This window comes from Globicephala melas, chromosome 1, assembly GCF_963455315.2.
Source record: "Globicephala melas chromosome 1, mGloMel1.2, whole genome shotgun sequence".
Classification (NCBI taxonomy): domain Eukaryota; kingdom Metazoa; phylum Chordata; class Mammalia; order Artiodactyla; family Delphinidae; genus Globicephala; species Globicephala melas.
In genome coordinates this window covers 44,586,881-44,610,763 of record NC_083314.1, presented here as the reverse complement: position 1 = coordinate 44,610,763, position 23,883 = coordinate 44,586,881, and the positions used below count along the sequence as shown (strand labels likewise).

General features: G+C 37.2%; 1 protein-coding gene across 1 annotated transcript in view; it reads left to right on the top strand.

Annotated features, from left to right (window-relative positions):
* Positions 1-23,883, top strand: part of HMCN1 (hemicentin 1) — a 521,171-nt gene that overhangs the window by 117,231 nt on the left and 380,057 nt on the right. The window contains exons 3-4 of the mRNA XM_030873036.2: positions 8,534-8,692; positions 9,499-9,621. Of these exons, the coding sequence (XP_030728896.2) occupies positions 8,534-8,692; positions 9,499-9,621 (282 nt within the window). The remainder of the gene's footprint in view (positions 1-8,533; positions 8,693-9,498; positions 9,622-23,883) is intronic.

Sequence of the window (23,883 nt, the reverse complement as noted above, 5' to 3'; positions counted from 1 at the left end):
CTACATAATATAAATATATTTTTATCACTTTAAATAAAAAGAATCACAACATTACAGCTTCTTCAATTAGTAACAAAGATTATGCCAAATGTGCTGGAAAGCATGTAAATTCCATACGTGAATGTTGGAACAGAAAGGAAGAGAAAGTGGGCAGGTAGAGTCTGAGGTAGTACAGAGGAAAGGTAGAGAAGGGTCATAGCAGAGAGAAGACAGGGAGAAAGAAAGCCTTCCCAGAGGAAGTGCAAGCAGGGTGAATGCCTAGTCCTTGAATAAGCAAATGATGATTGGCTACAAGGGCCTCCTTAGACCATGCCCCTGCCCTCTTCTGGCTCCTTCTCACTGAGCAAACAAGAGAGACATTTGAATCTCTCTCAAAGAGACATTTGGAGACCAGGAGTCCTTTCCAACCAGAGACCAAGGCAGTGTCTTAATTTGATGGGAAAAGAAAAGGTCCCAATAAAAAGGTACAGAATCCTTGAAGGAGGAGGGAATTCTCTAAGTAGCAGAGAAGAGGAGAATTACTGAAGTGGATACTGAGAATTCCAAGATATCATTTTGCAGTTTCCCATTTTTGCCTAGAGTTAACCCTGCACACTTCTATATGTCTCCTGATCACGAGAAGGTATTCGGTGGTGGTTTTGTTACTGCTTGGTTGCTTCCACGCTGTTTCCCTATTGAAAGGACCATGGTCTATTATAATTCATGTAAATTATGAAGCTTTTGAAATATTTTAAGGTATAAAGGCACATTATTTTCTGATTTATGAATCAAGATATTGAGCGTCTGGTACATAGTCTCTTCTTTATGATTATTTAAATGGAAGTGAACTGAATATCCTCGTAAGGCTCAACATAAAATAAGTTCCAGTAACTGGAAAGATCAATTTCTGAAGCGTTAGACTCCTACTACTGACAGGTGATAACCTGAAAGCCTGGAAAGGGTTGTCATTGTTAACCTTTAATGTTCCTGGGATCGAGATCAGCAGTTCTTTGATGCCTTGATTTGTATTCCACCTTCTTCAGACTAGTAAAGGGCAGCATGGTGGACTGCCTGGGATGCATCCTTTTCTTTTTTTGATTATGGAGATTTGAAGTTTGGACTCTGAAATATTCTGTCCCTCAGTACATCCCTGCTGTATTTTCTACAAGTGATGAATACCAAATGTCACTGATGCATTAGGATTCTACAGTCATTTTGATTTACTTTATACTTGATTGGGAGCAACTTTTAATTAAATTCAATGTAATTTAATGGTTTCCACATGTACATTCTGTTTTCTGGGTTATAGAATCGCACAGCTGTATTTTTAGAAAGAGAACTGAGGGTTGTAAACTTTTGTTCAGCTTGCAACTGAGTTTCATTTCTAAATTTTATATGTAAAGGGAAAATGATGCAAATAAGACATCCGAAACAATGGGTGTTCCATGTGAAAGGAAAATACAGTTTGACTCTGAAACTAGGCTTAGTAGGTTGTAGTCATGTTAGAATAAGGGTAAATATTGTAACGCCAATAGACGTTCTTTTGGATTCAGGCATGAGCCTACCAACAATGTTTCATTTTTTGATGGCTTAGAGTTAGGCGTAACTGGAAAACAACTGGTATAAACACTAATTCATTGAAAATGGCTGATGAGAATAGAAGAATTGAAATGGGTTGGAAGAAATAATAAGGCATGGCAAGGGCCTGCCTTGAGATTAGCCTTCTTCCTTCTCTGATCTCTTGTTTGATGAGTGTTTTCCCATCAGGTTTTGGACAGAGACCTCATTTTTCTCCAGCTCCTCTCAGGGTTTAAAGGTTCAGTTTCTTCCAGTACCGCTCCCACACTGTCTTGTATTTAGAAAAGACAGCATGGTAATCTGTTTTATTACTCCCTTGACTGATAGCATTTCTGTTCATTCTTATTTAATCTTGTTGACAGGAATTTATTTTCTGAACATAATTATCACTGTAATTCTGAGGTTACCATTTTTTTCTATCTGAAGTGTCTTTGGCAACTTGGTAAGTTGTCACAATCAGTAGAATTATAAAGACAAAATGATGAATGAAACTACTGATACAAATTAGTTATATTTCAGAATTCAAATAAAAACTCTAAGTTAACAAAGTCAGGCCCTTCTTATATACCTTTAGGGAATTATGCAATTCAATGCATTATGCAACTTTATCTCCCTCACAGCTTTCATTTTCATGTATCTGTGCAGGTTGATGTGGTTTCGGGGGATGCATATACATTGCTGTGTTTGTTTTCTGTTAAATATAAAAATTGACCTCATGATGCGGGGTGGGGGGAGGGAGGTGGGGAGGGAGAAAGAGAGAGAGAGATAAGAGGGAAGAAGAGGGAGGAGGGGGAGAGGGGAGACATGGGGGGAGTTAGTTTTATATATATACACTCACATGCGCGCACACACACACACACACACATATATATATTCATATATGTATTGCTTACTTAAAGAACAACTTTTGGCACTTGTATTTTCAGGAGACTTAGCTCTGGAATTTTACTACTTGAAATGAGATGGTCTAGGCTTGAGCAAAGCTAAGACTTAATACAGCAAGTGTGTCTAGATTGTGTCAGGATTGCTTTGCACAGTCTCATTTACCCATTTACCCACTATTCATTCATTTACCCATTCATTCATCAAACAACAATGGAACACTTACTAAGTTCCCCAAGGAACAATGATCTAGTGGGAGGAAGCAGATAAGTTATACGTACAAGTCAGCGAATGCTATAATAGAATGAACAATATTCCGTGGGCATCCAGAAGAAGGAGAATCTTTCTTCTGCTGCTTTTACAGTGTCCCTGACAAGCTGCTTGCAGCCACAGAAGTAGATGAGGGAATAAAATGCCACACTGCTGTTTGCGTGACGCCAGGCAGAATTGAGTTCCTAATCCCTGCTCTTTCACATACTGGTTGTGTGATCCTGGGAAAGGGGTTTTCAAGATTTAGTGCTCTGTCAATAAAATATGCTAAAAATGATACCTCCCCCATCAATTGATGTAAAGTGTAAATAGCGGAGCATGTGTGACAATACCGTCTCAGTGCTTGGTGCACAATTGATATCCATTGAGTTAATACAAGTAGAGTGTCATCACCAACAAAGTATCAGTTAAATAAATGAGACTTTTCATAGATTCACGTTCATTTATTCTAAATTTCTTCATCGTAGGTGTTTTATAGAATATTATTTTACTTTTCCATTTGGTATTCAGGTCAAAACAGAAAATGTTAAGACTTTTAACGGACTACTTTTTTTTTTTTAAGTTTGGAACTAAAAACTTAAAACAGTTTGTTTTTATAATTTCAGTCACAATCCCATTGCACTAATTTTATAATCTGTACATGAGTTTGACCCAAATTAACCTAAAGTATCCGACTTTGTTAGGCTTATTTATAAGCATGGACGTTTTGACAATGGTTCTCAGTCCTGTTCTGACAAATTTACCTTTTAGCTAAATTTAATGATCAGAAGATCAGTTAATGATTTGGGAAACACTGTTAGCCAACCTGTGAGTTAAGTTTCTAAGATATTTTATATGTTTATGTAAATATATAAAAACTTTATTTATAAACTTTGTGTGTGTGTGTGTATGTTTAAACAAAGTAAGTGATTTATAGATTTTTGGAGTAGATTTTAGCTTGATTCCTAAACCTTAGTAAATGAAAACAACTTGAAATTTTGTTTCTAATAACTTCTTCCAGGAAGCAAAGTTCACGGAAGACTTTTAGATCAAATCAACAGCTTTACAAATAATAGTCTAGAATGAAGCCTGCGTAACTAAACCAAACATATCATTCTAAAGCAGTGCTGTCCAATAAAAGTAGAATGTGAGCCACATATGTAATCTTAAAAAACAGTTGAAATTAATTTAAATAATCTAACCCATTATATCTAAAATATTATCAATTTAACATGTCATCAGGATAAAAATCAGTACTTCAGTTTTCAATTTTAAAATAAAAACATTCATTTCCTCAGTTTCAAGTGTTCTGTAGCCACATAGGGCTAGTTAGTGGCTACTACAGTAGATAGCACATATCTGAAGTCTTCCCTTTATAGATCATTTTAATGGTTATTTATGATTTAAAATGATTAGAAAATTAAACTCAAGTATCAGAGAGGGACCTTTATAAGGCTATAACATTATATGTTAACTTCTTTTGGAAAAAAGAAACTTATTTTTCTTTTCAAGAACCTACATGTACAATGAGATAGGCAAACTTCCAAGGATTCTAGTGGTCTTTAGAATCTACTCCTGGATGATGTGGAGGGATGAGCATCCCGAGGTTCTCTTAGAGTAAATTTGAATGCGAGTCAAGTGGCTCAAAGATTGTTCTCCACTCAGTAACTGGACAAGATTTATCATTCTTGCCATTCCTAACAAGTATCTCTGAAGATGACTTAGCTGTTCTGATTTTTGGCCCACAGACAGATGACTTCTCCTAGCCCCTTGCTACTAGGTGACAATGAGCAAAAAGCAATTCATCTCTCCAGAGAGTTATTTACCACAGAGGATTATTGTGTACTTGGCCATTTAACAAATGCTGTGGAATGGATAACTTATATTGTGATTCCACTCAGGTGCACAATGTCAAGTGCAGGTGAGAAATTGTTTTTTTGCTTAAGCTTCTGAAAATACAGTAGGAATCTAATACATTTTTGAGCAGTCCAGAGTATTCATTACAGATATGCAGAGTTGGCTACAAGTAACAATTATTCCTATCCAACATACTAAAGTTACCAATGTGCCCAGTAGCTATTTCCCACTTTCCTAGCCCACAAATGCTCACTCAGGGGCATTTGCTGCACACGGTAATCCCTCCAAATAACTGTTATGCCAAGGAAAATATGTTTCATTATTAAAGAATAAAGCAAATTAGAGTACATCTGAAGAGTGAGGAAGTATATCTGAATGGGAGAAAAGAGAACATTTTAAAAGAGGGGAAGGCATATTGTCTCAACCTTGGAAGGAAAATAATTCAATTTGACAAATATTTACTCAATAATTACTGTATGTCAGCAAATGCTATGAACTGAGTTCTCAAGGACTTAGCACACAGTTCCTGCCATCAAATAGCTTATAGAAAATGGGAGATTTTAGACATGCACACATCGGTAAGGAATGTTTGATGGTGGAGATGCAGCAGTAGAAAGATTACTTGAATGAAAGTACTAAAGGAATTAAGATGTGAAGCAAGGGGCATAGTTAAAGAACAGGAAATAGCCTCAGATTAAAGGAAGCAATTTTTTTCTTCGAGTTTATTGAGATATAATTGACATACATCACTGTATTAAGTTTAAGGTGTACAGCATGATGATTTGACTTACATACATCATGAAATGATTATTGCAATAAGTTTAGTAAGCAGTCATCATCCGATATAGATATAAAACCAAAGAAATAGAATAAAAATTTTCCCCTGTGATGAGAACTCTTAAAGTTTACTCTCTTAACCACCTTCATATATAACACACAGCAGTGTTCATTATATTTATCATGTAGTACATTGCATCCCTAGTACTTCTCTTACTTTTAACTGCAAGTTTGTACCTTTTGACTGCCTTCAGCTAATTCCCCTTCCCCTTGCCTCTGGTAACCAAAATCTGATTTCTTTTTCGGTGAGTTTGTTTTCGAAGTATTATTGACCTACAACACAGTTCCTGTTACACAACATATTAATTCAACATTTCTGTACATTTCACAATGATCACCAAGGTAAGTCTAATTACCAAGGAAGCAATTTTTGAAGAGGGAGCATCAGGAGATAGAAAGCCAGAAAGATAATTTGATCCAACACAGTGGTTAGTGAAAGATTTTAACTAGGAACGTGATATAGACAGCTCTTTACTTCAGGAAATATAAAGTTTGGTGGTAGGAAGAGCAGATTAGATAGGAGGCTATACTTATAATAAAATTAATGATAAGAAGAGTGAATTGTAGGAAGTAAAGAGGAAGGGAGGGAACAGATTCATGATGGGTGTAGAAGGAAAATGGTTTGACCACTGATTAGGTGAAGAAAGAGGGAGGAGTCAAAAATGCCTCAGGTTTTGAACTGAACATCTAGGCAGATGGTACCATTAACAAAAATAGGGAAGATATGGTTGGGGAAAATACAGTGAGTTCCATAGTACATGCACTGAATTGTAGACACCTGTAAGACGTCTAGGAGTAGGTGTCTAACAAGCACTTGTAAATAGAAAATTGGAATTTGGGAGATAAGTACAGTCTGAGGATACAAGTATACAAGTTTTTGAGAACAGTATTATCTGTTAAGCTAGATCCTGTGAAAATGCACATAAGTAAAAGAGGATAGGAGATATTTACTGAAAAAATAGAAGGAACTGCTAACTCAATAAAATTTCTGGGAGTCGATAACTGTTATCTTCTCGAAAGTTACTGCAGTGTCCAGCCCTCTACTATTAAGAAAGTGGCATAATATTTAATGGGTGTCTCAGTTTTAGAAGTAATTTGTAACAGTTGGTGCTCAGTTCCAACTCATTGAATAAATGATGTTTAAAGGCTGTAAGTACTGAGTGGCATCCAGTGCAAGAAAAGATTCTTCAGGTGGTCCAGGCTAAAGTGTAAACAATTCTAGTGCTTGGTTCTCATGACCCTGATTAGATCCTGTGGTGCTCAGGGTATCTGTATCAGAATCAGAGATTGTTTGGAGCCTAGGGAAAACCCCAATAGGATAATCAAGTAGAATCTTCAGAGTTTAAAGGTAAAACCGTATCCCTTTCATCAAGTAATTATTTTCTTTTTGAGAAAGAGCTCTTACTCACTGGGTTCTAGTGGACTGTGGAACCACGAGGCCCCCCAGGATCCCAAGCTGCCCTGCTTTTTTATTTGATTGTCTTTTCTAGGCATGAGTTCCTTAAGGACAATATACTTTGGCTTATTCGTCTTTGCGTACCTAAATCCTTGCAGGGTGTTTAGCAGTTATTCATTGCTCAAAACATATTGGTTGAAAGTCCATTTCCTTGACCCTGTAGTTATTGACATCTGCTAATGAGAAAAAAAATACTATATTATATATATTATAAATATAAGCATATTTATAATAGATTTGTATTTATTTATAACAGGAAAATTTGAAAGAGAATTAATATTTAACAATAGAGAAATGCCTGACTAAATTATGGGATATAGACAGAATATTATACAATCACTAAAACCTGTGATTTTGAAGAACATTGATGACATGATAACATAAGCAGGATATAGCTCTAAATTTAAAATATAATGTATAAAATGGTAATTACAGCATGCTTACAGTTTTATCTGTCAGTTCACATGTGTTGGAAGGAAATAAGTGTGACAAGAATTCCTCTTACGGTGAGGGCTATTTTTGTTTAGGAAGGTATATTGAGCCTAATTGAGTAGAAAATAAAACACAGAGATCATGTGTTAATAGTAATAATGAAGCAGAGTGAAAAGAGTGACAGAGGGAGTGTATTTTATATAAAGTGGTCACGGAAGGCTTCTCTGATAAGTCACATTTGGGCAGAAACTTGGGTATGGGAGATGAACCAGTGTGTTTGTTTGCTGGTGGGAATGATCCAGTGAAGACAGAATGTTTGACAATGGAGTGGGGAGAAGGGACAGCCATAGGAGCCATGTCCTTGACTAGGCCCAGGTGAGAAGTTAGCCTAAGCTGTGGGTGTAAATGATTCCTTCACCATGAAGGCGGGGCATGTGCCTGCTGTTGCTGGACGTTAATAGGTATCGGTGCGGGAGTTTACGAAAGTTCTCTTCTGATTGCTTCTATCTTCTCAGTACAATAGAAGAAAAGTCATCAAATAAGAGTGAGAAGGGATAAGAAAAGAGGGGATGTATAAAATAGTCATGTATGAGAGTGGGAGTCAATCAAGTTAAAAAGCATATAACAATTTCTATTTTCTGTATTTTTGGTGAATTTTTATTATTTTTTTTCTTTTCCTGACTCTTTTAAGTTTAGTTTATTTACTTATTTTTATTGAAATACAGTTGATTTACAATGTCATGTTAGTTTCAGGTGTACAGCAAAGTGTACTTAGATAATCTCGAGTTAGATAATCTTCACTTAGATAATCTCGAGTTCGATCCATGTCGCTGCAAATGGCATTATTTCATTCTTTTTTATGGTTAATATTCCATTGTATATACATACACACCACGTCTTCTTTATCCATTCATCTGTCGATGGACATTTAGGTTGCTTCCATGTCTTGGCTATTGTAAATAGTGGTGCAGTGAACATCGGGGTGCATGTATCATTTTGAATTATGGTGCCTAGGAGTGGGATTGTAGGATCATATGGGTGAATTTTTAATTTATGCATAAGTACAGGTTTTTCTAACACTGCATCATTTTATATCTTTTCCATCTCCTTGTAACCAAAGTGGTTAATCCAGTGGCAAACTGACAGAAAATAAAAGTGAAGACAACCGCTCAGTTCTAGAGCTCCTACAGCAACTTGTAATAACTAAGGTATCTCTTTTCTGCTAATGAAATAATTGACTTTTTTATCACTGCTCCTCAACAGGGTGGTGGCGATTGTCCAGAAATGAGTATTGGAGCTATAAAAATTGCCTTGGAGATTTCTCTTCCTGGTTCTTTCATCTATGTTTTCACTGATGCACGGTCCAAGGATTATCGGCTCACTCATGAGGTGCTGCAGCTTATCCAACAGAAACAGTCACAAGTGAGTAGGAATCAACTCCCCACCACTGAATTTTCCATCTGAACACAGCTGTAAGAAATACAAGAGATTGCCTCCCCTCCCTGACTATACTATGTGTGACAGATGTCAATAATTACAACTATTGATCCATATATATGGACTCCAATATGTATGTGTCATTTAATCTAAACATGTTAAATGGATATGTGATATTTGTATGTAGCATATGAATGCCTTGTTTCATAATATGGAGAAGAAATGATTAGAGTTTAATTAAGATGCTTGTTACCATCTTATCCTTATAACTGACAAAAACATAGCCCTGACAGAAAAGGCCTGTATTTCAAATATCGCCTCCTGTGTGGAATCTTGTCTGAGTCAGTTACTCATTGTATCAGTTAGCTATTGCTGCATAACAAGGTGTTCTCTCAATGACTTAAAACAATAATCATTTATTTCTCACATGTTTGCAGGTTTCAGTTTTGCTAGACTATGCTTGCTCACTTGTGTATCTGGGCATAGTTTGGGTTTGGCTTATCTAGGTGATCTTGGGATGACTTGGCTCTGCCTTTCAGGTTTCTCAGCCACTTTCTGAGACCAGGAAGCTAGTTTAGGCATGTTCTTCTCATGACCAATGCAGAAACACTAGAGAGCAAGTGGAAATACCCAAGGCCTCTTGAGTTCAGGCTTAGAACCAGTAGAATGCATATCTATATCTATATATCTTCCACTTGCTTGGTAGTATGTAAATACATAGTAAGTGCTCAATAAGTATATATTGGTTTCTGAGAACCCTTTAAACTATCTTCTTTTTTCAAAAATCATAGGTGGTATTTGTGCTCACTGGAGATTGTGATGACAGGGGCCATATTGGATATAGAGTCTATGAAGAAATTGCCTCTACAAGTTCTGGTCAAGTGTTCCATCTGGACAAAAAACAAGTTAATGAGGTCAGTTTAATAAAGTGGGTCTACTTTATTACCAGCTACCTTACCAGCATCAGTTAGGCAAACCTAATTGTGTCAGTTTTGATTTCAAAAACAATTCAAACAAAAAAACATTTTCCCCCATTCCCCACAGGTCGATAAAGTCATTAAAACAATGTGGAGAAACATAGATTTATCTGGTATTAATTTCTAGACTGTATTATGCTATACTGATAAATTATTTAGATTTAAGCATACATTTATTTAAAATTCATTTAGTGGAACTTGAAAACTTTTGTAGTTGTTGTTGTTTAGTAAGGTCAGTTTGTATTTCTGATGTACAGCTTTTGGATAGCTGGTAAAATGAGGCTTGATTTGACTTTTACTTGACTCATTTTACATTCGTTTACTGAAGTAGAATATAAAAAAGTGAGTTATTAAGCCAAATTCTAATGAAGTTTGAGCTCTAAGATTAAAAGTAAGAAACTATAACTCAGTAACTATATACTTATCTAAAAATTTTTATGATAATAAAATCTATAACTTATATGCTAAGAAAATCTTGGTACTTTCTAAAGAAGTGTTTGAGATATATTTAACTGTCATGATTATTTCTTTCTTTTTGTTACCTTTCCTTGACCTTACTTGTGATGATAAAATATTGTTTACTTATTTATTTGGCTCCCACTTAAGTTTCTAGGAACATGCCAGAACAAAGATAAAATTTTACGTGGGTATAATTCACATTTGATTTGATGTGGTCAGTGTATCGAAAAATTCTACAGTTTTTTGTTTGTCATTACTGCAATTAGTATTATTTAAAATTTTTCTTAACGAACAATTTTTCAACTATTGGTTGAAAGATAACAAGCATGATTGACTGTATATATATATATATATATATATATATATTCACAGATACTTAACACACACATATATATATATAGGCACATATATGTAGATATATGTTTGTGTGTGTATGTTTTCTTTTTTCCTCTTTCTTTTTTTTTTTTTTCTTGGCGGTACACGGGCCTCTCACTGTTGTGGCCTCTCCCGTTGTGGAGCACAGGCTCCGGACACGCAGGCTCAGCGGCCATGGCTCACAGGCCCAGCCGCTCCGTGGCATGTGGGATCTTCCCAGACCGGGGCACGAACCCGTGTCCCCTGCATTGGTAGGCGTACTCTCAACCACTGCGCCACCAGGGAAGCCCTTTTTTTCCTCTTTTTTTGTGATCTAATATGTGGTAAATATTTAAGTCTCTGATGTGAGCTAAAAATATGGGTTTCTCTTTGTAGGACAGGATTTTATATATATATGTATAAATATATGTATACATATATATAAAACCTGGAGAGTGTTATGCTTAGTAAAATAAGACAGAGAAAAACAAATACTGTGTATTTTCACTTATATGTGGAATCTAAAAAAAATAAAACAAACAGATGTAACAAAACAGAAATAGACTCACAGATACAGAGAACAAATTATTAGTTACCAGAGGGGAATGGGTGGGGGAGGGGGCAAAATAGATGAAGGGGTTTAAAAGGTACAAACTACTAAGTATAAAAAATATAAGTTTTAAGGATATAATGGACAGCACAGGGAATATAGTCAATATACAGGTTCTGTGAATTTCATGACAAACTTCCTTGTCTTGAAAGAAGTGGTTCAGTAGTCCTTTTATAACTAAAGAGTTCCTATTACATCATGGTGGAACTAATAGGACATTGCATATTTCTAGAATAAACATTTTAGCAAAAATATTTTTTATTAATATGTGATATACAAACCTGGGAGGTTACTTTAGTCCAAATGTTTTTTCTTCTTGCAAGAAACAGCCTTAGAGTGATATGTGGCTTGAGTCCATATTGTGTCCACTGTAGTGATCCAGAAATGCCTGGGCAGGTCTGACAACTATTCAACTACTGAGCCCTTAGCAGTTATTTGAATAAACATCTGCATGAGAATTTGGGAGCCTGGGAAGAGGAGAGTTGGAGAAGAGTGCAGGACCGTCTCAGGAACTGGGTTTCTTGTCCCATCCCATACACTGTGCTTGACCCTAATGACCTCACACTGGCCAGAATGGACATCGTCAAAAAAATACAAACAATAAATGCTGGAGAGGGTGTGGAGAAAAGGGAACCCTCTGGCACTGTTGGTGGGAATGTAAATTGGTACAGCCACTATGGAGAACAGTATGGAGGTTCCTTAAAAAACTAAAAATAGAACTGCATATGACCCAGCAATCCCCCTATTGGGCATATACCCTGAGAAAACTGTAATTCAAAAAAGACACATGTACCACAATGTTTATTGCAGCACTATTTACAATAGCCAGGACATGGAAATAACTTAAATGTCCAACAATAGATAAATGGATAAAGAAGATGTGGTATATATATACAATGGAATATTACTCAGCCATAAAAAGGAACAAAATTGGGTCATTTGTAGTGATGTGGATGGACCTAGAGAGTGTCATACAGAGTGAAGTAAGTCAGAAAGAGAAAAACAAATATCATACATTAACACATATATTGGAATCTAGAAAAATAGTACAGATGAACCTACTTGTAGGGCAGGAATCAAGACGTAGATGTAGAGAATGGACATGTGGACACGGTGGGGAAGGAGAGGATGGGACGAATTGGAAGATTAGGTTTGACATAAATACACTACCATGTGTAAAATAGATAGCTAGTGAGAACCTGCTGTATGGCACATGGGCTCGGCTCAGTGCTCTGTGATGGCCTAGATTGGTGGGATGGAGGGGAGGGAGGTCCAAGAGGAAGGCGATACAGGTATACATATAGCTGATTCACTTCATTGTACAGCAGAAACTAACACAACATTGTAAAGCAATTTTACTCCAATAAAAAAAAAAAGAAAGGCCACTATTTGGAGTTGCTTTTTAACCTGGAATTATGTAAGACTCTGGGGTACAGTCAGTATCATCAGCACAAAGTAGGGCATAAGTGAGGAAAAGCAACATTCTCTCTTGTATCAATGGGGATACCATCTGCTTAGGGGGTTGTGAGGCTTTTGGGAGAAGTGGCAGTGGTGTTCAATGTAGACAGATGGGACATTGCTGCCAGCAGAGGATACCCAGTAGACAGGGTGGTTCTCAGCAGAAGGTACTAGAGAAGAGGTGAGAAGAGACATGGCCGTGGTCAGCACCTAGAGCATTCGAAAGAACAGTTGCTTGAACCTGCTGTGAGCAGTCAGGCATAACTTGGAAGTCTCAAAACAAACTGGGTAAACTTTTAGGGGGAACCATAGGGCTTTTTTAGGAGTTGGGCCATAGAGCTAGAATATAACCTCGTCTGTCCCATAAATGTAACTCTATATTCATATACTCAGAGAAAATTGATTTATGCAAACTTGAAAATACTGTTGTTAGGACTTCCCTGGTGGTCCAGTGGTTAAGAATCTGCCTGCCAATGCAAGGTACACGGGTTCGAGCCCTGGTTCGGGAAGATCCCACATGCTGCGGAGCAATTAAACCCATGCGCCACACCTACTGAAGCCTGCACACCTAGAGCCCATGATTTGCAACAAGAGAAGCCACCACAACGAGAAGCCCGTGCACTGCAACGAAGAGTAGCCCCTGCTCGCCACAACTAGAGAAAGCCCGCGCACAGTAACAAAGACCCAATGCAGCCAAAAATAAAAAAATAAATAATAAAAATAAATTAATTAAAAAAAACAAACAGAAGCAGTATTGTAACAAATTCAATAAAGACTTGAAAAGGAAAATGGTCCACATCAAAAAAAAATCTTTAAAAAAAAAAGAAAAGAAAATACTGTTGTCTTAAATGGAGAATATGAGCCCTACAGAGGTACAGGCTTACTTATTAAGAAATGGGGTAATGCATATTTTTTATAGTCCTAATAATTCTGATAATTACCAAGTAATTTATAGGAACAATTTAAAAAATTTGGTGTGAATTACAGAAAATTTTATAGATATATGTATATAACATAAATTTAACCCCCTGGAATCTTAATAGTGTTTTTCTCCCAGATCATCAACTGATATTTTGATCTTTAACTTTAGCTAGGCAGAAAAGGGCTAGCAAAAAGCATTGCTAAAATCGTCCATTTTTATAAGCTGAAGTTTGATGCCAACAGGGACGGGCTTTAATTCATATGTCAACCATAGCATTTCCAATCCGCCTTCCAGGTTGTTCAGGAAAGGTCATCTCATATACTTTGTGCCACTGGGATGCAGGGAAATTTAGCTAAGGGTATCTTGGAAAAGTTGTCTTCTAGATATTGTCCTGCATGGATGTGAATTCCAGATTTGGTACAGGCATCTTCATACAAGTCTGAGGATGAAACAAATACAAGGGGGAGGAAAGAGCTAAGAAAATCCAGAGCCTTTGGCTTAAGTCAACACTCAGACCATCCTACCTCTAAGCCTCTGAATCAGGGAAGTGATCTTTTTGTTTAAGCCAGTTAGAGTTGAGTATTAAGTTACCTAAAGATAAATGTATTCCAACTGATAAGAATTCTATATTTCTTTGTGACATGGTCTCTGTAAAGTCCCAGTTTCCTTTTTTGTAAAATGAGGATAATAGAATTATACACTTCAGGAAGTTGTTATAAGATTAAATGAGATAATGCATGTAAAATGTTCTACACAGGTCTGATACAGGGTAAGTGCCCCATAAATGTTAACTGGTATTGTTACAATCCTCATAATGTTGTTATTTTGCTTTCATAGTGGGGAAATTGTGCCACTGTGTTTGTCAGAAACCAGGTGGCTAGTTGTCGGTTGCTGGGAAGTAAATTTGAGTGGAAGAGTCTAGGAAAAGGCTGGAGCGATGGTTCTTTTTTTTTTTTTTTTTTTTTAAATTTTTTATTGGCTATTAATACATGAAATTAAATTTCAAGTACATTTTCTTTTTAAATTTAATTTATTTATTTTTGGCTGTGTTGGGTCTTCATTGCTGCACACGGGCTTTCTCTAGTTGCGGCGAGCGGGGGCCACTCTTCATCGCGGTGCACGGGCCTCTCACTATCGTGGCCTCTCTTGTTGAGGAGCACAGGCTCCAGACGCGCAGGCTCAGTAGTTGTGGCTCACGGGCCTAGTTGCTCCGCGGCATGTGGGATCTTCCCAGACCAGGGCTCGAACCCGTGTCCCCTGCATTGGCAGGCAGATTCTCAACCACTGCGCCACCAGGGAAGCCCGATGGTTCTTTTTTGATGTGTGTGAAAAAAGATACTGTGAGGGGTTACTGGAATTGTATGAGCCAATATGTGCTTTAAAGCCACCAAAGTAAAAGCTTTTGTTAACAAAAAGCAGAGTGACAGTGTTAAAATTGGATTTGCAAAATTTTTAGCAGATAATTTAGCCATTTTTCTTTTCTCATTGTTCCAGATTCTCCTATTATATAAATATTTTAAACTCTAGAGAATATAGATGCTTTAATGATAACTGCACATTTAATAGATTTAAGAACTGCAGTGAAGCCATGCCCATACTGAGTCCTTTCATTTTACTAGAGCGATTTTTCATCTACTGTTTCTAAAGGAATCTGTAGAGTATTATGCTTTTACTCTCTTAACCTTGTTCACCAATTTCCTAACCTAGTGGGATATATTTTGTATCAACTCTCTCTTGAGATAACTTGTAGTTTTTTTCTTTCTTCCTGTTCTTTTTTTAAAGAAGGTCTAGGTATCTTTCATCTTTTTTTTTTTAACATAAAAGAGAAACCAAAGTAAAGAAATTATTTGGCTGAACATCAGAGGCACGTAAATCATTGTATGGTGTTACAGTTTGGAAATACAAGTTAAGACACATCTAAAGGATGTACTTAAACCGTTCACCTTTGAAGATGGAAAGGAACTAAACAGTCTAACTCTTTCATTTCTTTGTAAACTGGGTGATTGTCAATGATCTAATTAATGCTTCCTAGGTTTAAGCAAAGTCCAAGTTTGAAATCTCAGAGTTACCCACAGACGTTATACTCTTGTGTCCAAGAACCTAACACAGAAAAATCCACTATCAAATGGATAATTCACTTGTTCTGAGTTTCCCCATCCTTTCTCTCCACCTCTCCCAACTCGTGTCTTCAAACATCTCCCCTTCCAATCCCCCCACCCCCCCAAAAACCTCTCCCTGCACGTCCCAGACTTGTGGATTGGTTTTATTTCCCGCTTCTAAGTAATGCTGGCTAGCTGGCTATGTTATATCAGAAGGAAATTTTATCAAATAAAGAAATAATTGTCAAGAAATTTATAGTTTTTGAAGGAGATCAATGATGATATTTAGAAGTCCCATGAGAATGTATCTTAATGACTATCCTATCATATAACTTGCAGGTCTTTGGTGTAGGATGTTTTAGTTCCAGCGTTCCTTTTTAACACCTAGTGCTTTCTTCTGGAGTGGTTCCCTGTGCTACTCTGTTTGGCACGGGCATACTCCTCTCGACTGTCACTCTCTGTTAGACGTGAAAGACTCCCACGACTCTTTCCTTTCTTTGATGATTGCCCTGTGATTAAGAAAGTAATACCAGATCAGAATGATTGTGTGCTTGTTATCGCCGTTCAACAAGAGTTGAATTTTATTTCACTTCATTTCATTTCATTTCACTTAATCCTTACCACAGCCTATAAGGAAGACACCATGATCATCACCCTCTTTTCACAGATGAGGGAAATGAAGCATAGGGAGGCAAAGCATCTTGCTCAGGGTTAAACTGCTGCTAGCTGCTAAGTGTCTGAACATAGGGGGCGTATGCATTCTTTCTCCCGAGACTGCACCCTCAACCACTGTGAGTCCTGCCTCTGATTTTGTCTTTTGTTTTCATCAGAGGATGCAGTTTTAACAATACAGTGACACATCAGAGAGTCCATCCCCATTCATTTGTTCAGCAGATGTTTGGTCTACTTGATGCTAGTCACCACACTAAACACCATGGGAAAGCAAAGACTAACAGATGCTGTCCTCATTTTCAAGGAGCCTAGAGGAGGAAAGGGAATGTAATTACACTACAGGGTGATAATAGCTGATGGATACCATCCCAACTCCTCAACCAGCCAGAGACTTCACTCTAGAAGGACCGTGGGTCTCATTGAAGACCAGGGCACACACTCTGTTCCTCAGGGTCCTAACTGCTGCATTGGCCAATGGAGTGAACAGGGGGCATCTAATGCCAGATTCTCTGGATTTGAATCTTAGCTCCACCACTTACTAGATTCATGACCCTTAGTTATCTACCTACTCTGTGCTTCAATTTCTTCATTAATAGATAGGATACATATAATACCAACCACATAAGATTAAGCAAATAGGGAAATTTCAGTAGTACCCAGCATATAATAAGCCTTTGAAAACATTTTATGTTTATTTTTTAATGTTTGTTTTCAAGTAGCAAAACTGCAGACCCCATTCCCCCCATCCTTTCTATCTCTTAAAAATAGACTTGGGCATCTGATCTAAATTTACTACCCTCTACCTTATAAGTGGCTGGAAAGGCACTGAAAGGCTGTCTACTTTTCTCTGAATATGTGGCAGGGTAGTAAAAGTCCAGGACATTAGGAATCTCCATTCTAAGTTCTCCTCCCTCCTATGCAAGACCAACTGCTGCTAAAGTCAACATGCTCTGGGAATATACCATCAATTTTCTTACAACAGCAAGGAGAGAGGAGAGGTCATCCCAGAATTTTTCTCTAAGAATGATTAAAGAAGCAGGATATCAGTAATCATCTGGGCAGAAAACAGATGGCTCGCTCAACAGGGGCAAAACAGAGTTTACTGAATAGCAGATTACCGAGGTGTGGGTAGGCCTAAGGGCAGCCAACAGGGAATGGTGAAGCACTAAGAGTCCAGCAACAATAGAGGAGAGAGAGCTTGGACCAGCACCCAGGGAGATCAAGGCTAAGGACCTCTGATAGGCAAACTGCAGCCCTGGAGGATGGAACCAGGGGAATAAATACCCAACTCCTCTTTATCCCTTTCATTTCACCCAATCTAATTGGAAGCTGGGTCACTGATCTTGGGTGCCCTCAGCCTGAAGCGATTTGAAGCAGGATTTCAGTTCCCGACCGGAGATTGAAGTCAGGCCGTGGCAGTGAGAGAGCTGAATCCTAGCCACTAGACCAGTGACAAGGCCCTGGCCTGTACAGCTTTGCAGAAAATGAATTTCCGCAAAGAAACGGAAAGTAGTGAAACAAGTCAAGTGTTTGTAAGAAGGAAAAAGAATACCTGTGGATAGACACACAGGCGGACTCAGAGAAAGAGTCGTACCCTCTTGGTAGTTTGAATCACTCCTTTGGGACCTTTCTTCCAGGTTTCCTTTGGCCAATCATCTTGCTTTGTCTGGTTCCGAGTCTGTATTTGGTTAATCTCTGGGTCCTCCCACGTGTGCGTGCGCATCTCTTAGCCAAGATGGATTCTAGCGAAGAGGCCTATGAGTAGGTTGACATCACTCCCTTTCTGACCTCCAAGGAGCCTCTCTGCTCATGTATAGTCGGGAAGGTTTTCCTTGACCTCGAGAATGAGAAACATGTGGTCTCTATGGGCAGCTCCTCCCCCTCTTCATCTTGGAGTATCTGTCCACAGGGAACAAGCTGCTAAGCCTGGGGCCCATCTATCTCCTGCCTCAAGACCAAGGAGCCCCTAGTGAGGCGGTCCATAAAGATCAGTATCCCTGGACACAGAGCCTAATGGAGAAAGGCAGAGAATGGATCTGGAGGGGCAAAATGAAAGTATCCAGCACAAGCAGTATGGTGCAGTAAAGACTCCAGGCTCTGGGACTGTGGCTCATATCCCAGCCACGTGACATTAGATAAGTTACGTAGTTTTTCTGTCTCAGTTTCCTCATCTGAAAATGGGGAGGATGGTACCTACCTCATAAGGTTATTGTATTTAGAACATACCAATAAATATTAAATGTTTTTATTTAGTGGTACATGTTAGTCAAAACATTCCACCAACATTTGTATAATTTTTCCTAAAACAAAGAAATATATATTTACTGTCCATCTGTGTTGAGATGGCCAAAGGCAGCACGCTGTGATGGGGCTTTAGAATCGGGGAGATCGGGGTTGGAATGACTTCTCTGTCTTTAAATAGTTGGACAACTTTATGTAACTTTATATAACGTCTCTGAGACTGTTTCTTCATGTAAAAAATGGCATACTAATTAACTCACAGGATTGTTCTGAAGCTTAAATAAAATAAGGAATACGTATAATAAGCTGAATAGAGTCTCAGGAAAATGGAAATCAGCGAGCCTGGAGGTCCTCTGATGCCAGAGAGGACCTATGGTTTTGCTTTGATTGTAGGTCCTGGATGACCTTATTCTGTGGAGGGCTCAGTGAGCCCCACATTTACAAATAAATACCTAAGGGAGAATGGACTCAGAACTACTAAAGACTGTAAGATGCTCAAACATTTACATTTCCCTGTATTTGTCATGTTTCCTTATTTTCACGTTGCAGTAAAGCCGTTTAAAGGTAAAGGGTTTAACTCCTTATTTTGGGAATAATAATAACATTGATTATAGTCATAATAATATAGGTCAGCCTTACAGAGTGCTTATTTTATTGCAGGCACTATGCTGAGTGCATTCCTTTAATCATCACAGACATATGGACAATAGATAATGTTTTGAACAATAAATTATGTGGTTTTTTCCCTAAACAAATGGAAACAAAGTACACATGGCTTCATTTACCCATATCAGTGACCTATAAAACACTAGTAATAATAATAACATGATAAGCACTCTACAAGAAGCCCCAAGCAGAATAAATCCCACTCCCCTGGGAGTCTTCCTGGAGTCAGCATGTGTAGTTGCAGTGTCCTGCATGGTAAGATGAGGGGTGATTGGCTGGGAGTAGTATCCTGGAGCTGAGAAATAGGTCCATGGAGTTCTTCTAGAAGAAGACAGAGCAGATGATCATCTTTCTGTCTGTAACATGAATTGAGACTCTAAGATAAAGAAAACATCTTTATTTTTTTCCACTAAGGAATTTCCAATGGGAAGGGAAGAGTTGAACTCACTAGATATTTCAGAGGAAGTAACTAAAGCAGAGGAAAATGAAATGACAATCTTGTAACTGATTGGTGCAAAATACCAACACCCTGGCAACAAAAATCCTCATTGATTAGAAATTACTGGATGTGTTTCTCTTCCTAGTTTCATGCTCTATTTCATAGGGGTCAGTACTGATATTAGAAAAACTGTATGGAGGCTGATGTTAACACTGCATACACGCCCCATTCATTTGTAGGCAACTTTGTGAAATAAAAGCAAGCCTAAGTTGGTTTTGATTGTCAGTGTAGCAATATCAATAAAAAATAAAATCTGTAGAATTGTATTGATCGATTCCTAAAACTCAAGTACTAATTACCTTAAAACCAGTGAGAATAGAGTAGCATGTACAAATTTAAAAGCAGCTGTGACTCTGTCCATTCCCACATCTTCATGGAAATTAAATGCAGTGCATCTCCCCCTGCCCAAAAAAAAAGAAAGAAAAAGAAAAACTGTAAGCTTTGCTGGAGTATGAATTCAGCACAGCCGCTTCCTGCAATTTTGGCTAAAGCCTACTTGTGACTAGAATTCAGACCAAGAGTTTTCTGTATATGGGCTTAATGATGAGACTCTGAAACTCAGGGTTTTGAACAGTTAGTGCTCTGAAGTGAGGCATCTGCCATTTTGTTTTCCTCTATTTCAAGTTTCACTCCAGACATTATTTCAAAAACATCACCTTATTGCTGACCTTGAAAATAAGTAGAAATGGGTGTTTCCTCTGAAATTTGAAAATGTATCAGAGACAATTATAACATCTAGAAAGCTTCAGGAAATGTATGAAAACAAGATATAAGTGTTTCCACTTATCCCTTCTTTGAATTCACCTAATTAAATGTTGCAAATGAAGTGGAGAGCTCAGACCTCGTACTTTAAAATAATACAGATGTCTCTACATCCACAAAAATACCAAAAAAGGAATACGTACCTTAGTTCCAGTGGAATGATTTCTTCCTCTATTACTATGCTAAGATTGACATGTCATGAGTGTGTGCTGGGAACTAATGCTCCTGTAGTTATCACTCCAGGGCACCTGGGAGTGCTTTATATAGGTCACCAATATGGTTAAATGAAGCCATGTGTACTATATGGTTCCATTTGTTTAGAAAAAAACAAAACATAACATAATTTATGGTTTAAAAAACTATTTATTGCTCATAGACCTCTGAGAAAGTGAACAGTTTTTCAAAATGACATTTAAAGTATACATAATACATAATACTCCTTGCAAGTGGGAAAAAAAAAAGACTGTTCTCAATAGAATCTTATTTAGGCAAAATATACCGAGTCAAATGGAGCCCTTCTGCAATGTGAAATAGTGGGGAATAGCGAGTGTTTAAAAGGATACACTCTGTAAAAAAATGGGAATTCCATCTTTCATTTCATGGTTTCATGTATATAGTGGCTCTGGGAACTATTTGAAGTACTAGTTACAAACTGTGGCAGTACATTCCATAAGGGCCGTGGGAGTCATATCCACAAAACAAAACTCACTGCCTATGAAATGTGAGTTTCAATATGAAAGTGTTCCAAAGACAGTCATGATATTTGACCCCTGGTATTACTTGTCTACAGAACTCAGAACAGAATGGATATGACTCACTAAAGCGTCTTTCTAAAATACCAGAAAAGCAAAGAGAAAGGAGAATGCCTGAAAAAATATTTCTCTCTCTCTCTCTCTCTTTTTTTTTTTTTGTAAATTTATTTATTTATTTATGGCTATGTGGGTCTTCGTTGCTGTGCGTGGGCTTTCTCTAGTTGTGGTGAGCGGGGTCTACTCTTCGTTGTGGTGCGCGGGCTTTTCGTTGCAGTGGCTTCTCTTGTTGCGGAGCACGGGCTCTAGGTGTGCAGGCTTCAGTAGATGTGGCACGTGGGCTCAGTAGTTGTGGCTTGATGGCTCTAGAGCTCAGGCTCAGTCGTTGTGGTTCATGGGCTTAGTTGCTCCGTGGCATGTGGGATCTTCCCAGGCCAGGGCTCGAACCCGTGTCCCTTGAATTGGCAGGCAGATTCTTAACCACTGCGCCCTCAGGGAAGCCCTGAAAAAAATATTTCTTAAAAAAAAATGTTATTTAAGAGCAAATGTTAGCCAATAGGTTACGTGCATTCAACAGGACCAAAATAAATAGAAAAAGAAATAAAACTGTTTACTTAGCTGACTCTATTTTGATTAGAAGCTGAAATAAAATATTAATTTTGACTATGAGATGTCAGTTTTAACTAATCAATCAATTACTTGTATAGCTAACTCTGGATTTGCGAGAGTCTTAACTATCAAAAAGTTATAGTGTCAGACTCAAAGTCTTTGAAAAATTTATTCAGGTCTGCACTGACTTGAAAGAAATGATCTTTTATCTCCATTTAGAAGGCTTGGTCTTTATTTTTATTGGAGTTGTGATGGAAACTAAAGGTTTGAGTTGAGGAAAAAAATGTCCCAAGTGCTTGACATTTAAAAGTGAAATCACTAATTAGCCTTTAAAGTCATCGACCATGATCTCTTGACGAGTTCCTGCTGGGAACCACAAAGGAACACAAGAAAACATGAAGAAAATCTGCAGTGTTGAAGCAAATAAAATTCTATTGAGGCATTTTCAGAGAGCCTCAACAACTTGGATGTTTCCTTTCATATTTTATCTATTTAAATTTTAAAGTTTCCTTTTAAAATTTTTTGTTTAGAGAAGGCATATGTCTGTGGTAAAATAGTAGGCATGATTTCTCTCTTTACAAACACACACCAGAGTATATCTGATCTTATATTAATTCAGAAAGAACAAGAGATTTAACACATTTAAGAGTTTATATACCTGTTGTTTCCAAAAATATTGTATTTATGTATTGTAAAGTTTTTATATCGTTGTGAAGAAAGCAATTACAGAACAAGAAGGATTTACTGTATAATAGCACAGGGAACTATATTCAATATCTTGTAATAACCTATAATGGAAAAGAATCTGAAAAAGAATATATATATATTTATATTTATATATATGTTTATATATATAACTGCATCACTATGTTGTATACCTGAAATAACACATTATGAATCAACCATAGTTCAATTTAAAAAATTAATGGAAAAAAAGAAAGCAATTATCATTTAATCATCCGATCTAGGAATTATTAAAGGCAGCAAGTTTGTTGTGGTTTTTTTTTGGTGGAAATTGAGTGAAATCATGTGCCCAGATTATTTTGAAAAGGACCTAATCTTGAATCTTGGGAAGAAGAATTTTGGAATCTTAGTCCTTTATTTCCCAGAAGGATTCTGAATGTGTGGGCCAAGTGCTCCATCTGACCAAGAAATCTGTGTGACCAGGATACCAAAAGTCAGTCTTTAGTTTATCATAGAAGGGGGGAAATAAAAAGGTCTGGGTATTACATATATTGTCCAGGTCAAGAGGTACCTACTGCTAGTATTTTCCTTTAATAATGATAATTAAATAATTTGGCCCAAGGTAATTGACTGTTGCTAATCTCTAGACATAGAAGAGTTTATATAATCTTCTAATTTTCTTTTTTTAATTACCTATCCAGAAGTCCTGTTATATAATTACTATTGATCTGAAAGAAAAAAGTTGTAACTTGTGGACTAAACACATTAGATAAATATTATTTTACAGTTGCAAGAAAAGACTTGGTTAGTACCTTTGGCAGAAATAATTGCATCAATTAAAAGTAACTTAATACCTCTGGAGAAAACATACGAATTTGCTTCTTTGAAAGGCAGTTTAAAGGATTTCATGTGCAAAGAATGAAGAAAACCCATGATTTTACTTCTAATATTTCTATTTAATAATAAACCAACAGACAACTTTGAAATCAGTAGGCTTATTTAGTGAAGTGGTAAGAAGTTCCATGAAGATATTAGGTTGCAAATGCTCTGTAAATGCCAAATATATATCATGATTTATCCTTATTTGCACTTGTTTCAGCATAAATTAGAAACATTCGTCAGGGGCAATCTAATTTTTGCTTCTCTTCTGCCGTAGCAAAGAGGAGATGAAAGAGTTAAGAGTCAAAGCAGAGGAAGTTTTATATAAGAAATTTCCTTATGATCTAGGGTAGATAAATGGAAACAGAGTCCATGCTTCATATATTTTCCAGGTTTCCTTATGCATCCCTGGAATGAGCCAACTGTAATAGGGTTATAAAAGCAAAATCTTTGAGAGATGGTATGAGCTACTTTTGAGAGCTCCCTTGTTACATCTTGGACGTGATTTGGCTTTGTGGCAAAAATTACAAATAGCT